Source organism: Heptranchias perlo, chromosome 16, assembly GCF_035084215.1.
Source record: "Heptranchias perlo isolate sHepPer1 chromosome 16, sHepPer1.hap1, whole genome shotgun sequence".
In the NCBI taxonomy this organism is placed as follows: Eukaryota; Metazoa; Chordata; class Chondrichthyes; order Hexanchiformes; family Hexanchidae; genus Heptranchias; species Heptranchias perlo.
The window spans coordinates 38,163,232-38,180,249 of NC_090340.1; the positions used below are offsets into that span (position 1 = coordinate 38,163,232).

The 17,018-nt window shown below is 39.5% G+C and overlaps 1 protein-coding gene across 1 annotated transcript in view; it reads right to left on the reverse strand.

Moving 5' to 3' along the window:
• The window catches only part of tshz3b (teashirt zinc finger homeobox 3b), a 72,705-nt gene extending 71,522 nt beyond the window's left edge, over window positions 1-1,183 (reverse strand). Inside the window, exons 1-2 of the mRNA XM_067997972.1 lie at window positions 1,034-1,183; window positions 249-385 (exon numbers count right to left, since the gene is read on the reverse strand). Of these exons, the coding sequence (XP_067854073.1) occupies window positions 249-385; window positions 1,034-1,086 (190 nt within the window). The 5' untranslated portion in view covers window positions 1,087-1,183. The remainder of the gene's footprint in view (window positions 1-248; window positions 386-1,033) is intronic.
• Window positions 1,184-17,018: the final 15,835 nt, after the last annotated feature.

Genomic DNA, 17,018 nt, shown 5'->3' on the forward strand with positions numbered 1-17,018 from the left:
AGTCAGAGCGGGCTGAGTGTCAGCTGACAAACACTCTTTGTTATTTTTGTTTGTTTTGGTTTTTTTTTAAAAGCTCTGATCGTTCGAGATCCGGGGGAGGGGGGAAGTAACACAAGTTAACCAAAGAATTGAGGATTTTTTTTTTCTTCACCATACCAATATTATTTTCTTTAAAAAAACACAAATGCTTCCCTTCCCTTCCCCTCCCTCTCTCTCTCTCTCTCTCTCTCACCCACACAGTCTCGTACCTGCTGAGCGCCTGGGCGCTTGCTGCTTCCTTCTCGGCATGCTGGCCGGAGTTAGCCCGACAGATCCCCAACTCCTTCCAAGGTGGCTGCGCGGCGGGCAGGCGGCGTTTTCATGCGAACAGCAACGGGGCTTCTGGCTGGCGGGGATCGGGCAGAAAGACAGACTCAGAAAGCGAGAGGGGCAGAGACACGCACGCATACACTCACTCACTCACACTCACTCTCACTCTCACTCACTCACTCAGGCTCAGAGCGCCACAGCTCGCTCACATCGCATCGCTCTGTCTACAAACATCGCCTCGGCTCCTCGCAGGCACTCACTGAGAGCTGCAACAGGCAAGCTTAAAAGAAAACGAGATCATCGCGTCACCCAAAGTCGGCATTCTTTAACTGTCAACTTACAAAATAAAACAAAAAAAAACACACACACACACACACACACACAACTCGTCAGCATCCGCAACCCGGCACATCAAACCCACCGACTTCCCAAATACATCACAAGTAATAAAGAATAGCCCATATCAACAACACAGCTGGGCTACAATCCCCAAGTAACATCAGATCTTATTTCAAAATCGCACCACTTTTTATCTGAGAAGTTCTTTTTATCAGATTTCTTGGAGGGGGGGGGGGGGAGAGAATCAAATGCAAAATGATTAAGTAACTTAAGACTGTGTACTTCCCATTTCAGTGCCATCCTGTTTATCTGCATCTAGTCTCTCGTTCTCTTAAAACTAATTGTTAAAAAGTGCTCAAACAACTGGCACAATGACTCTACTTACAATTTTTTCGATCCGTGGTGTGATCTGGTGCTTCTTTCTGGGAGAGATATCATACGATTTGGGATTCGAGATTCCCCAACCTTTAATGACGCCTCCTCCACTGGAGAATTCGGCTGCACCTCTGGCTAATTTGGAGCTTCCCAAACCTTCAAGCCCAGGCGACTTGGAGACGGGTTTCTCGGGGAAATCCGCCAGTTTTCTGATAATTAAATTGTCCGCTGGTAGTAGATCTTTTGACTAAATGCCTTTCAGAAACCTCCATTTAGACAAGGATCGATTGGGTTGGAGCTCGATTGCGTGTCCCTTACGGAAATGAACATCAGAAGAAGGGGACGGACTCAACTGTGTTCAAGTGCTTTTTGAGAACATGGATCAGCAAATGCCAAACAGTTTCTTGGCCACCAATTGCACTTTTTTCTTTCTTGGCAGATAGGTATTTAATGACAGCCAGAGCAGATCACGGGGCGATCTTTCTGTCCCAAACGCGTTTTTAAAGATGTCAGGCAACCAGTAGCAAATTCTTAGAGGAGTTGAGCGGGAGCAGATGAGGGAAGAGCTGACTATTGACGGTAAGATCAGAAATCGCCAATCTTCCCCATTCTTTTAAGCCCTGGAATCATTCCAAATGTCTGAAAACTGGGCAGATTTAAATATCCTGCGTCATAACTTCATGCGCGCCGTATCGAGTTTATTTCTATCTCTTTCTCTCCCCTCCCCTCCCCTCAAGTTACTGCACCGAAATCCGCTTCACTTTCAGCTGGTGACGATGGTTAAGTTGTCTCTTTTTCAGCTTGTCACAGGATGAAAATTGCAAGTCGCCGAGTCCCGGGAAGTGTGGGTGCTCCTGGAAATGACGAATTGTTTGACGAGAGAGAGAGAGAGAGAGGGGGAAAAAAAAGTGGTGAGTTGTCAAATTCTGCTTCTCCTGCCAAATTTGGTCAGCTTCATCTCATCGCCAGTCGCAGGGGCTCTCCATTTAGTCCGATCTGATGAGAGAAGGAGCGATCCGACCGGCAAAAGAGGCTACCTGCATCCTACCCGGCTTGCCTTTAGGGCTGACTAAGTGACTTTCACGGAATCGAGATGGTTTTAGCCCAATCTAGACGTGCACATTCCGTTAGATCCGCCCTAACATCTGTCCGTCTAACCATTGGCGCATCCATCAGTGTCACGCTGTGTGCACACTCCAACAACGACACCAGAGCACATCAGGCACGATCTCTGAGTGTTAGACACAACACAATACAGTACAACACAACACAATAATACGGCAACAACAAAACAGCCTCGCAATCACTACCGCCCGATTACAAGCAACTTCATCAGCGATTTCACCCACTTACTGACATTCATAGACACCGTGTTAGGATAGAAAAGAGACAACTTTTCAGTTAGAGCCACCATTCAAAATTGCACCACAGCCCCGTCCTTAGTTGACCCTCGTCGCCATCAGGCATGTTATATAAATCCTATTTTGTCTGATTCTTCATTTAGTAACTAGATTTTTTTTAAAAAATAATATATTCCTGCTTAGGAGATAATAGCAACATTTTAACAGAGCGATTGTGAGGATGTACAATACTTGGGGTGCATTTCAGTTTGGGAGTACAGTTGGAACAGAGACTGTTTAGGTTTATTTATTGAGTATTATATTTGTATCCCATCCAGGACAACGAATAGTGAACTAACACTTTAAAATGTAGTCCATTCGGTGGCATTCCAGACCATTCGAAGTTGTTGAGTTTTTGATGCTGCTAATGGGTAAACTGAAAAATTCAAATCATTTCGGTAACAGTAATTCTGGGGGAACTCCATTCCGTACTTAAATACATTGACTCCAACTTGGACAGAATTAAATGTAGAACTTTAGCCCATACTATATTTGTTAATTTAAGTTCTAATCAATCAATTTATTGTACGCCCTTTTTGTATCGCTTTCAATGGCATGGAAAGCAGGCATTTATTTATTGGAACAAAAACTCTCATTCAAACACACCTGCCTATTAAAACTGGACCTCTTAGAAACGTGAGTGTGTGTTTCGCAGAGCGTCCCTCCCCAAAAATGGCTAAAATACTTTATATAAATCATAAATGATGTCGCCGATAAATCACTGTTCTGCTCCAATGTGCATACTTAATGAACATCTTGTAAAATTATACAACACGGGTTGAATTCTCTTGATTTCCGTAGTTTTCGCCCCCCGCAATATCCCGAAAGCACGATAGCAGATTGCAAAGTTCATAACATTTTTGATAAAGTTGACCAACTTGTTTATTTATATATTGTAAACAATATAGGGCCAACTATTCCTAATTATTTTGATAAGTTCGTTGTTTAAAATTTAGATTTTTTTGTTGTATTGCAGATATTCCAGCTTCATGCATTAAAACAGTTTGCTACAGACGGTAAATACATAAAATTGCGCATTGCATATCTGTACATTGGAATCATTTATAATGACACTTTTAATTACCTATTTACTGGAGCGTTTTGATGCATACGAATTAACAATCACCCCAACACAAAGTAATCGATACAGATTACATGCCCAAATTCGATAAACAGTGTTCCAGTGTTTTTTTTCTCTTTTTGGTAAAATACAATCTGCCTTCTAGCGTTCAATAAAACCCTCCATGTGCTAAAATGTACTGTTATATTCGGCACTAAAAATTGATTTTACTATATGGGATATTAAAATGAACTTTTAAATTATTCCTGCAACGTTCCCAACGCGCGAAATTGACTCGACGTTGTTGGCTGTGCTTCTGTAGAATTCATACTTAAATATTTCTGTTCTATTGGAATAAATAGTGCCTGGCGAGGTACCAAAATACAAGTTCCTGTAAAAGTCAAATGTCCTGGGGCAGAGGGTATAAAGGGGGGAGAGGGCTCTGGAGCCCTTCTGTTGAAGTCCTTTGCCCAGCCTGGGCTCAGATGAGTGATAGTTGTGGGTTTTATATCTTTCACTCGTGATTGTAATCATTTGGGCGGGTTCTATGCAGTTTCTGGAGTCCTAACAATAAATCTACCAGGCAGACATTCCTTGCAAAACAGCTTTTGTGCTCGAACCTGGCGAGAGACTCGTAGTTTGATGTTGTCTGTACTGGACAGAGATTTTGATTTGTTGAAAGTCACCCTTATTTGAGCTGATGCCTTACAGACGATCTGACACATATTTGGAGCTTTTTATTTTTCTATATGGCACGTTTCCTTGTTCTACAAAGACGGGTGTATTTTCTGCTTGCTGGCTATATTTATATGCATCCGGTAAATACATGCTCAGATCATATCCTGTTACACATCTTATTAGCAGGTCATTAGCTAAGCCCGGGGTAAAGGAATTTAATTTTAGTCAAAATGAAAGCAAACACGTCAAGGCAATAAACAGCCCAGTGGATTGAAGTTTCTGTAGACTGTTGTGGTTTGAAATGTGCAGTTAAAGCCGCGTTTGAATTCTTTAAAAGTCTGCGTGACGATCAGAGAATGTGGAATTACAGTTTTAACACATTAAACTAATCCTCAAGGAATCTCCAGGGCCCTAATGCACATCGTTTTAGTCAGGTGAGGGATCCGAGCTCAGCTCAAAGACACAAACGAGTAAAATTAAAGACTTAGTGGGCCGCCTTTTAAAAGTTATAAACTCATCTCTCTGTATTTAACTTAAACAATGTCATCTGGAACGCCAAGAGGTGTATTACAGAACTAAGAATTAAACGCAATTCACACTAAAGAGAAAAATGGATTTTCAGGTCATTTTTGGCCAAATAACACCTTGCCCCATAACTCCGAGGCACAGGATATAAATACACACTGGTCTAACCATCTCCCTCTGATTATTCCTAATTGACATATCAAAGGCTGGATTTTTAATTTGTATTAGTTATTTTGTATTGCAGTATATGCAATCTGGACAGCTGATTGTGGCAGGGTTATGTTTCGAAGTTTTATACGAGAGTTTTGGCTTTAATGCTCCATAAATGAAGCACACCTCACTCCCGCTCTTGATTCAACGATGAACCCGAGGATGACATTGCTAAATTGCTCCATTGCCAAAAGAAAATATTATAAATGTTGCTGTCTGCTTTCTCCAATCAGACGCATTTTTGCCATAGTAGATAATATCATTTTCTGTAAAGTGCCCACAAAGAATCCAGTTTTTTTTAAATATTTTAAATGAAATCATTTTGATGATACGGTGCAATATCCAACAAGGATGGTAACGAACTATAAGGCATGAATATGTATTTAAGCAATAAAAATGCTTGATTCAGAAACCTCCCCCCGCCCTTTCCCGACAAATTGCCTTTGGTCTCAAAACAATGTACCAAGATTTATTACAAAGTATTAATGCTGTACTTTTTGCTGAGCTAAGTGTTAGTTTACAGTAACATTTTTAGCGTGTGATTTTCATTCCGAAATCCGTTAACGGTGCTCGTAAACTCTGAATGAAGTCAGAACATTCTTTGTAGACAAGGTTTTTCGAAACGGGCTCTACTCGCGCATATTTTATTTAGTTTCTGTTGGCTAAATATTTTCGGATGGCAGTTCTTTCTGAGGACATACATTTTTCGTCATCTCTTAGCAATATTCCAAACGCAAATACACTTGTCCGTGTTCAAAATGGAAAGTGGATTTCCAATGAAGTTGAACGAGTTCAGTTTAGTATCTTAGTATTCCCCCCACCCTCCAAATGTAATTATAACGCTCCAAGAAAGTTTACTATCGCACACACATAGGCCATATCTTAGCGCACAAGCTTTGTTAAATAAGTCTTGGTGTTATGTAATTTTATGGCAAACCATTTCACTTAATAGGAATGGACTGTTCTTACAAACACCCTGAGTTGCCTGGGGAGCTCCAGTTGACTTTAACATAGATTTTGTTTAAAATACTTCCCATTTAATTTACGGTGTACTTCAATGTATTTTAATCATTCTCAAAATTCTCCGCAGTCTTAAATGCTGTTGTTTTATTGTAAGGCAAACTGGTCAGTGGATATTCTCTACCAGTTCATATCCTGAAAGCCAGGAGCAGCATCAGCGCGGCCGCAATCACAGATTCCCAGTGAACTGCAAACCTCCCACAATAGACTGAAAAGCCCGTGGCAACATTCTAAACACTTAATTGAAAAAAATCCAAAGGAATTTATCCTCTTCATAGCGAAAAAAAAAGATCTGAACCTGGGTCCACAATGAGCCACCATATTGATTCTCATCAATGTTAGTGATAAAAACATTTATTGTGATAGTTGTCTCAGCTGTCAGCAGTTAACCTTCCCAACACTCACATCATCTGCTGTTGAATTATCAACCTACAGCTTACAATTTGAGCAGGTGCTGCTGGAGAGCACTAGTTGCTTCATTTAAACACAAAAGGAAATTAATATTCCATTTACATGTCATTTATCTATGATTTTCAGTGGAAAAGAACCATTATGTGATCACAATAATTCATTGTAGTATAGCCTTAGTGAGTATTAGTGAAATGGCACTGAGTGCACAAGGTGCAAGTACAAGCCTTCTTCACACTGACTAACCACCACCATTATCTATGCAATGGAAATGGCTCAATGTGATACAAAACTGTAATACAGGGCCACAAACCACAATAATTTGCATTTATTTAGTGCCTTTGACATTGTAAAACTTGTCAAGGTGCTTCACAGGAGCATAATCAGACCAAAAATTGTCATTAGGACAGGTGACAAAAAGCTTGGTCCGAGAGGTAGGTTTTAAGGAGTGTTAAAGGATGAGAGAGAGGAGGAGATGCAGAGAGGTTTAGGGAACAAAGTTAGCAGTGTCCTGTAGCAATCCCATGCACCTCCCTGCTTCTTAGATATGCTGGGACCCATCCACCATTGCAAACACTAACATTGAAATAATTCTTTAAGTCTTTCTGAAATCAGCACTTTCATCATATGTACTGGCAGATGATGGGTACTAATATGACACCATTTCCTCATACTGGTGAGAATTTATCAGCAGAAAGAGTAAAGTGGTTCAGAATCTTATTTTATAGCTACATGTATTTATAATCCCATAAATTTCTGTCATAGTGTATTTATTTTCAGAGAGTGAGACATATTAAATAGATTTTACATCCTAAAGCCGTAAAGCAAAAGTCTAACTCTAGCATGTAACATCATGATGTCCTGTGTATGTCAAGCAGTAAGGTTACTGTTTGGGGTTGGGGGGGGGGGGTGGAATGTAGGAAGATATTGCACTGGTATCTATGAGCTGGCTGCAACATCTTCTAGTCTCTGGTTAGCTAAGGTCAGATATCTATGGCACCAAACCCAATGGTCATTGTCATCAAATAACACATTTTAATGCTTCACATTCTGTTCTGGAAGGCAGAGACTGCAAGTTGTCCATTGGAAAATATTGTTTGTGAGATCACACTACCATTCAGAACTAATGTTAAGAACAGAATTTTAGAAATAATGTAGTTGTACTGAGGTTCATATGATGACTCCTATAAGGCCAATTCTGCACCCTCCCAAATGGTTAACAATTCCCTGCTTCCACATCAAAATATTTTGGGGAAATGGGAACATTGAAATTTTCTAGTAAAATATGACATGTTTCACTTTTACCATGCAAGAGAGTTCCTACATATTGAAATTATGTAATCATTTTTCAAACTATAAATGTCATCTTCACTGCATCAAATATTATAGTATTACAATTAACACGATAATCAACAAAACTGCTACAACTTCATATTAATGAATGCAGATTCAGTCATCTGTATCTATATTATAAACTGCTGAGTTATGTTATTGCACCTTTGTATAAGTGACATTTATTATTAGATGCAGCCAACACGCAGTCCAAGTCCAAATAGCTTACGTTTCTTTTTGCTTCCCAAAGTTGGTTTTGCATCTAATAGTTCTGAAGTAATAAATGTTTTGCTACAAGATGTACCAATGTACTAGACTTCTTCAGTATGCTAAGAGATGTCTGAACACTTTGGGAACCAATAATCATTCTTCATTAATCAAACTAATTTTGCCACAGTGAAATTATCATTGTAAAAGGTTATTGGATTAAAAGTACTGTTATGTTATTGCCATTAATAACAATTACATATTTTTATTCTCAGATATTTGGATCCAATATTGTTGCTGTATGAATAATAAAAGTTGAATTAATGAGTTGTATTCAAAATGTGGTTAGTTTTGTGATAGATTATTCCTTGTTTTGTGATTGACGTAACTGTGGACCTTGCAGACAGTGATGTTGGAGCAGCAGGGGCAGTATGGCAAACGAATATATGTGTAATGGAGATCTTAATATAGAACAAACACAATATATTCTAACCCTTTCAGCAGAGCACATTCTGTTTTCTGTATTCACTGCACTGACTATATGCTAATATTTAGCTAAAATTTAGGTTTTTTTTGCTTAGTGGAAACTTGAACACCAGATTGAGGTGGTGAAATACTGGTGTTATTGCCCTTCAATACATTATTCATGGGGAGGTACTGGTATCTGCTCAGAATTAAAGGATTTTTTAATGAGTTTGTATGGCAGTGGTGATGGTGAGGGGCAGAGGATTCCTTTGAATATAAGAGAGTCAGTAGGTTTCTTTAATTTTCAGGATCTGGACAGTGGTGGAGAATGTTGATGAAACACTGATAGGGCTAGTTTGATAACAACACATCCTGCAAGTGCCTCAAGAAGTGTATTCCATCAAGAGTAACTGTATTTAACCAAGTTTGATATTGTAGTTTTCAGCCAATCAGAGTGCTATGTTTCAAACAATATGATTGAATAAGCATTAATAACTCTAAATGATTCACAATTTTGTCCAGTACTGGAGCTCGGCTGCACTGAATCACACTATTGTGCATGCAGTTCTCTACAGTTTAATGAAGGTGGAAGGACCTAAAACCTTTGGCCTTGCTGGGAGAGTGTTTTTTTCCCACCAGACGTGTTTCACATCAGTGGATTATTTCATTTTGGTAAGGGTTAAATGCTAATTCTTCCAACTGACGTGTAAAATAATTTATCAGAATTATTATATTATATCAATTCAAATTAGGCCATGATGTATGCATATAAACCACCCCTGATGAATGTAGAGTTAAATATACATATGGAGTAATTCATTATTTGCTTTTGCATTTTACTTGAGTTTTGATATGAGTTAAATGGTGTAGACAAGAGCAGCAGGAATGAGAGCAGAAAAGAACATTGTCTTAGTGATGATTGTTTCAAAAGAAAACAAAGGTTTCATATCTCAGGTGCTGCAGTTGATTGCCTTGTGGACATGTTAAGGAACATTGTGTCTCAGAGGACACACAGAATGGAACACTGTCCCCAGAGATTCAAATTTTGGCTGCTGTTGTGTTTTTTTTTGCTTCTGGGTCATTTCAGATCTAGGTAGGTGACATTGTTGGTTTTAGGCAGTAATCATTTAATTGTTCGACAATAATGATGTTTGATGCATTGGCAGAAGAGCACCACAATTTATTAAATTCCCAGCTGGTGATCCACGTTGCAGTGGAATTATGCAAAACCTTTATAAAATGGTTGTCATGTCTAATGCCCACAGTGCCATTAATTGTACCAGTGTTTCCATGTCTGTACCAACAGTCAGTGAGGATGCTTGTGTGAACTGCAAATGCTACCATGTTATAACCTGCCAAATAGTCTTTGACACCAATGGTAAACTGTTGAGCATTGTTGCTAATTGGTCCAAGTATATAGTGCTTCTTCAGAGGAACAGTGTATAATAAAGGGATGACATTACAAGGATCCAAATTTTAAAGACTGGGTTTACATGATTTTATTTTATGTACTTTTCATTAGTCCTTGTTAAAATATGTTTGGGATTGAAATTTAGCTATGCAGTGAATATTTTCATGCAAGTCTGTTAAAATTGTCAAGATTTGAGGGTTTGTTTGTTTGCTTAGTAAGTGGCAAAGAGCTGCTCCTTTGACCAAAAGTGCAGATTCACAATAATTTTGTTGGCCCCAAGGATACAATAGTTTTGACTATCCCTTGACCTAGTACTATGAACCTAGTTTGCAGAATCCAGTCTGTTAAGTACTGTGATACAGCATTGTGTAAATATTTATGCATAATCAAATCACCTAAAGCAAGCATTGGAAGACGCCGTATCTTGTATAATGCTAGACAATGATGTGTTGCAAAAAAGTCTTACCTAATTTGTACAAAAATATTTTGCACATGCTCCCCTTTTGTACATATCTTTAGGCATTTTACATTAGCTGTAACAGTGATAGAGACAAACGCTAAATAATTTTCCTAATAAATCAACATGAAAGCATAAATGTAAATTAAAATTAAATATTCACTGCATTACTGAATTTCAATTCCAATCATATTTTTGCAAAAACTAAAGATGAACACATATAAAATATAAAGTTCATCTGCCTGATATATTTTAGCAGTGTCCAGCTCAAGTGGAAAAATCTGCATTGCACAATGTGCATGCCTGTACTGAATGTCCTAACACTGCATTGGATTAAGCAATGGGAATCAACATAGATTCAGGCATACCAGGAAACGTGAAAATAATCCTGATGTTCTCAGTTAAAGAGGAGGTACTTAAAAGGTTGGCAGTACTCAAAGTAGAAAAGTCACCTGGTCCAGATGGGATGCATCCTAGGTTACTAAGGGAAGTAAAGGTGGAAATTGCAGAGGCTTTGGCCAGAATCTTCCAATCCTCCTTAGGTATGGGGGTGGTGACAGAGGACTGGAGGATTGCAAATGTTGCACACATGTTCAAAAAAGGAGAGAGGGATAAACACGGCAATTACAGGCCAGTCAGCCTAATGTAGGTTGTGAGGAAACTTTTTTGACAATAATCCGGGACAAAATTAATTGGTACTTGGAAAATTATGCGCTAAAAAATGAAAGTCAGCACAAATTTGTTTAAGACAAATCATGTTTGATTAACTTGATTGAATTCTTTGATGAAGTAACGGAGAGGGTGGATGATGGTAGTGCGGTTGATGGACTTTCAAAAGGTGCTTGACAAAGTACCACATAATGGACATGTAAGCAAAATTAAACCCCATGGAATTAAAGGGACAGTGGCAGCATGGATGCAAAATTAGTTATGGGACAGACAGCAGAGAGTAGTGGTGAACAGTTGTTTTTGAGACTGGAGGGAAGTTTACAGTGGTGTTCTCCAGGGATCCATATTAGGACCACTGCTCTTTTTGATATATATTAATGACCTGGACTTGGGTATACAGGGCATAATTTCAAAGTTTGCAGATGATACCAAACTTGGAAATGTAGTAAACAATGAGAAGGATAATAACAGACTTCAGGAAGACATAGACAGACTGGTGCAATGGACAGACACATGGCAAATGAAATTTAACGCAGAGAAGTGTGAAGTGATAGATTTTGGTAGGAAGAATGAGGAGAGGAAATATAAACTAAATGGTACAATTCTAAAGGGGGTGCAGGAACAGAGAGACATGGGGTTGTGTATACACACATCTTTGAAGGTGGCAGGACAAGTTGAGAAAGCTGTTAAAAAAGCATAGAGGATCCTTGGCTTTATTAATAGAGGTATAGAGTACAATAGCAAGGAAGTTATGCTAAACCTTTATTAAATACTGGTTAGGCCTCAGCTGGAGTATTGTGTTCAATTCTGGGCACCACACTTTAGGAAGGATGTCGAGGCCTTGGACAGGGTGCAGAAGAGATTTACTAGAATGGTATCAGGGATGCAGGACTTCAGTTATGTGGAGAGACTGGAGAAGCTGGGTTTGTTCTCCTTAGAGCAGAGAAGGTTAAGAGGAGATTTGATAGAGGTGTTCAAAATCATGAACGGTTTTGATAGAGTAAATAAGGAGAAACTGTTCCTAGTGGCAGGAGGGTCGGTAACCAGAGGACACAGATTTAAGGTGATTGGCAAAAGAACCAGAGGCGACTTGAGGAATTTTTTTTTTTACGCAGCGAGTTGTTGTGATATGAAATGCACTGCCTGAAAGGGTGGTGGAAGCAGATTCAATGATATCTTTCAAAAGGGAATTGGATAAATACTTGAAGGGAAAAAATTACAGGGCTAAGGGGGAAAGAGGAGGGGAGTGGGACAAATTGGATAGCTTTTTCAAAGAGCTGGCACAGGCATGATGGGCCAAATGGCCTCTTGCACTGTATCATTCTATGAGTCATACCTAGCACAAAGGAAGATGGTAGTGGTTGTTGGAGGCCAATCATCTCAGCCCCAGGACATTGCTGCAGGATTTCCTCAGGGCAGTGTCCTAGGCCCAATCATCTTCAGCTGCTTCATCAATGACCTTTCCTCCATCATAAGGTCAGAAATGGGGATGTTCACTGATGATTGCACAGTGTTCAGTTCCATTCGCAACCCCTCAAATAATGTAGCAGTCCGAGCCCGCATGCAGCAAGACCTGGACAACATCCAGGCTTGGGCTCATAAGTGGCAAGTAACATTCGCGCCAGATAAGTGCCAGGCAATGACCATCTCCAACAAGAGAGAGTCTAACCACCTCCCCTTGACATTCAACGGCATTACTATCGCCGAATCCCCCACCATCAACATCCTGGGGGTCACCATTGACCAGAAACTTAACTGGACCAGCCATATAAATACTGTGGCTACAAGAGCAGGTCAGAGGCTGGGTATTCTGCGGCGAGTGACTCACCTCCTGACTCCCCAAAGCCTTTCTACCATCTACAAAGCACAAGTCAGGAGTGTGATGGAATACTCTCCACTTGCTTGGATGAGTGCAGCTCCAACAACACTCAAGAAGCTCGACACCATCCAAAATAAAGCAGCCCGCTTGATTGGCACCCCATCCACCACCCTAAACATTCACTCCCTTCACCACCAGCGCACAGTGGCTGCAGTGTATACCATCCACAGGATGCACTGCAGCAACTCGCCAAGGCTTCTTCGACAGCACCTCCCAAACCCGCGACCTCTACCACCTAGAAGGACAAGAGCAACAGGCACATGGGAACAACACCACCTGCACGTTCCCCTCCAAGTCACACACCATCCCGACTTGGAAATATATCGCCGTTCCTTCATCGTCGCTGGGTCAAAATCCTGGAACTCCCTTCCTAATAGCACTGTGGGAGAACCGTCACCACATGGACTGCAGCGGTTCAAGAAGGCGGCTCACTACCATCTTCTCAAGGGCAATTAGGGATGGGCAATAAATGCTGGCCTCACCAACGACGCCCACACCCCATGAACGAATAAAAAAAAAAGATTCTATGTACATGTAGACTGAGAATTAAATCTTATTAACAACTGCTTTTGCAATTCACAGTTAAAGCTCACCACTTCTTATGAACACAAGAGTTTCAGAGCTAACCTGATGGCGTAGTGGGTGAGCCCACTGCCAGCACAGGACTAATGCATACAGACTACATGATACCAGGTTTGACCTGGCCTGTGCTGAGTTAGCTGATATCAGCTGGGTTGCAATCAGAGTACAACAATTGGCCTCAGTGCCCTGGGTTAGGGAGGGAAGGAGGAAACTCAGGGTTCACAAAGCTGATTATTCTCCATTAATTCCTATTGGAAAATGTGAGGAAGTCAGATCAGGACAGGATTGAGCTCAGCTGTGATGACTCCCATGATGGCGATGTTCGTTGTCTAGGCTCAGTCATTAAGAATGACTGCTTAGGTCAGGTACTGGAAAGTAGCCAGCCTGTACGTGTAGAACCATAAAGTATGAATCAAAATCTTCAGAAGAGGAGGCAAGAAAATTGGAAGGAGAAATGTATCTTAGACTTTACGTAAGATTCTAACTGTCTTCTTCCAGATTATTAGATGTAGGCTTTTATTATGTATAGCATTTCATACCCATTCTATCAGTGCACTTTTTATATCAATACATTTTATCTGCCTGCATGAAAATAGCCATGGGCATGATTGGGCAATGGTGGTACAGTTATCCTTATTGATTACATACCTCTTGTCTCCAAATTCTGGAATCCTGATGGTGAACTGAGGGAAGAGATTGGTTTTCAATCATTCGAAAATATCTCTCTTAATTGGCAGTCTTATTCTGGGCCATGACCTCTTCCTAATTAATCTCAGAAATAATCTTAAAGAGTATGACTATTTAATACACACAATTATTTACAGTTACTGTACCTTCCTCTTGTTCCATTCGGGAGGCATTCCAGAAATGTCCAGAAATCTTGCTTGGAGCAAAAAGGAAAGTTCAGCAGTGTCCTTTGCACCTGGGAATGGTGTACTCAGAGGAGCATTTTGGGTTTATAAAATATTCTTCAGATAAAGTCACTGATCAGTCCTCCTCATACTTAGCATTCAACCCAATGAAAACTGAATCTAAACATCTTTGAATCTGAACAAAAGACCAATTAAAATAAGGGGGGACAAAGATGCAAATACACTTGTAGCTCAAACCAAAGATTACACCCAACAATACCGGGACAGTAAGAAGCAGGCAATATGGATAGCTTAGCCAACATTAAAAAACAAGCACTGATGTCTCTCCTTGGCGTCAGGGAAGTACTCTAGTTAACACAGCCATATCATGGCCTTGTGAGGAATGAATCCGGTAGAATGTTTTCCTAGTGCCGCTGAGGAGTGTCTGTTGACTGAAAACTAGATGCAGAAATCATTCTAGAAGGTAAATTTCAAATGCAGTAGAATAGAGGAGGCACTCTGGCACTTTCAAAATCATTATTTTTGTATGTTTCATTTTCTTCTGTTTAGGTTTCCCCAGATCAATACCACTCAGTCACCAGCCGTTAGGAGGTGCACAAAAGTGGTCCAAAATTTTCTCTTCTTTCCTTAGGGAAAGTATCTGAGCTCCATTTGACATTTCTCCCACAGACAAATCTGAAATTGGGAACATACTGTGTGGATAAATGTAGGAATAAGCATGCCTTCTACCACTAGTGTTGCTCTGTAATCAGCCACTAGAAGGTGCGAGTTCAGGGTGACTTGCTCCAACATTTCTTCATTTCTTCATGTGTGGAAGCACTTGGCTTCCACTCTACCTCCCCCTAATGGCACAGCTTCAATTGGGAATTTACCTTGTGGAAAATCACTGGGACAAATCCCGATCGAAGCAGTTTGCGACACATCATATTGAAGCTTCAACACGGTATACCACAGTGCCATTCCTTCAGTCCCCTCTTTATACATACTACGGCCTGACCTTAAAAAGTATAACTTACAGTCATTAAAAGTCACATAATTAATTTTTAGGTAGCCTCATTTTAAAACTATTCATTTCTAATAGTAAATTATTAATGGTGAATTACATTTTGAACTGTGGACCAAATTGTTCTTCTAACAAAGCTAATGAAGACCAGAGGGCCCTAGTGAGAGCAGTCTGTAGTATGTAATAGAGATGAGTATTTAGTTGCATTAGAACATGGATTCAAACCCTCCTCAATAAATGGATGACCCAAATATGACATTTCTCCACTTGCTTCCCTCCCTCTCCAAAAAAATAATGAAAATTGCTTGGATATAAAGGATCTACTCACGCTGCTTGAGGAATAGATACTAGGGATGGATAGCACCACAGAAATCAAATGGCACATTGACACAAAATGTAAAAATTAAGAACTTAAAACTCACTTCACAGGTACTGACCGTAGAAGCATACAACATTTTTTAGTTTTTAACTGTCAGTATGGTATTTCAGATTTATAGATGGGGGAAATATACTCCTTGAAGAAAGAGGCATATCAGAATTCAAAAAAGATTCTTTTTAAGAAATCCAAATCAGTCTCTCCCAGATTGGGAAAACACTGTAGTGCTTAAGCCTGGTGTCTTCAGACATTTTATGGGACACCATAGTTCTGTGTGGGCCGCCTTATAAATTAACAGCAACTTTAGAAGAGTGATAGTATTTTTTCAGAAATAAACATTTCCAGAAACTGAATAAAATGAAGCTTTCCTTCAGCCACAATCCATCTTCTTACCTAAGAGAAAACAACTGTAAATGCTACAAACTTCAATATGCCTCCTCTTATGTGTCAGTGTCATAGAAGGCAGACTTAATATGTAAATTAATATGTGAAAAAAAATCATACTTTGAATCTTTAGCAAAGGCACTGAATACACCCAGAGTTAAAGGGTTAATGGATAGTTTTAAAATGACAATAACAATGCTAATTGTAATATTTCTGCTGGGAGAAGCAGCAACTCAAGTTTTGTTTATAATTGCAGTCAAAAAATCAGTAATGGTTGATTAATGAATGATACACTAGATATAGAGGATATTTAATGACATAAATCAGTATCCTGCCTGTTTTGCAATCTTTGTTCCAAAACCAAAATAATTTGAGTATTTTCATAAGCTACTAAATATATACAGTATAGTGACATAGTTGGATTTGCATCACATTTCCCTGATGAAAACATAGATTTTTACAAGCCAGCTAATCATTTATTGCTTTTCCATGCATTCATATATCTGTATTACAAATATTCTTGGTTAGTCAGTACGCTTGTTGACCAAGTTTGAAGTCTTGCTTTGCTTTCTTCGGTGCAAATGGTTATAGTATAACATACTGGGGTAGAGTTTCCGCTTTGGGTGCAATTGGGAAAAGTAATATCTTCCATGAACCAGCGCAATCGGGCAGCGTAATAGAACATAATCGTTTTTTTGTCTTTCCATTAAAAAATATTCATTGATGTATTTAAGAGAGGTAGCCTGGTGCAGTTTTATTAATACAGCCAAAAATGGGTTTATCACAGAAAATAAGCATTTTCAATAGGTGTCCAGTCCTCCATCTGTGAGTAACCTGATTTAAAATCACTCAAAATGACTTAAAAATACTGAACCATTTACTAGTTTCATTGGTGTACACAAGTCAGTTTCTTAGTAAATTAAATATTTTTTGATATATAAAAAATTTTAAAATGTGCCTACAAGTGCCTGTGTGGTTAAGAAAATGAGTGCAATTTGAAAAGCCTTCCCTAACCAGCACAATCAGCGGAAGCTTGCAATGTCGACCTGGGGACGTG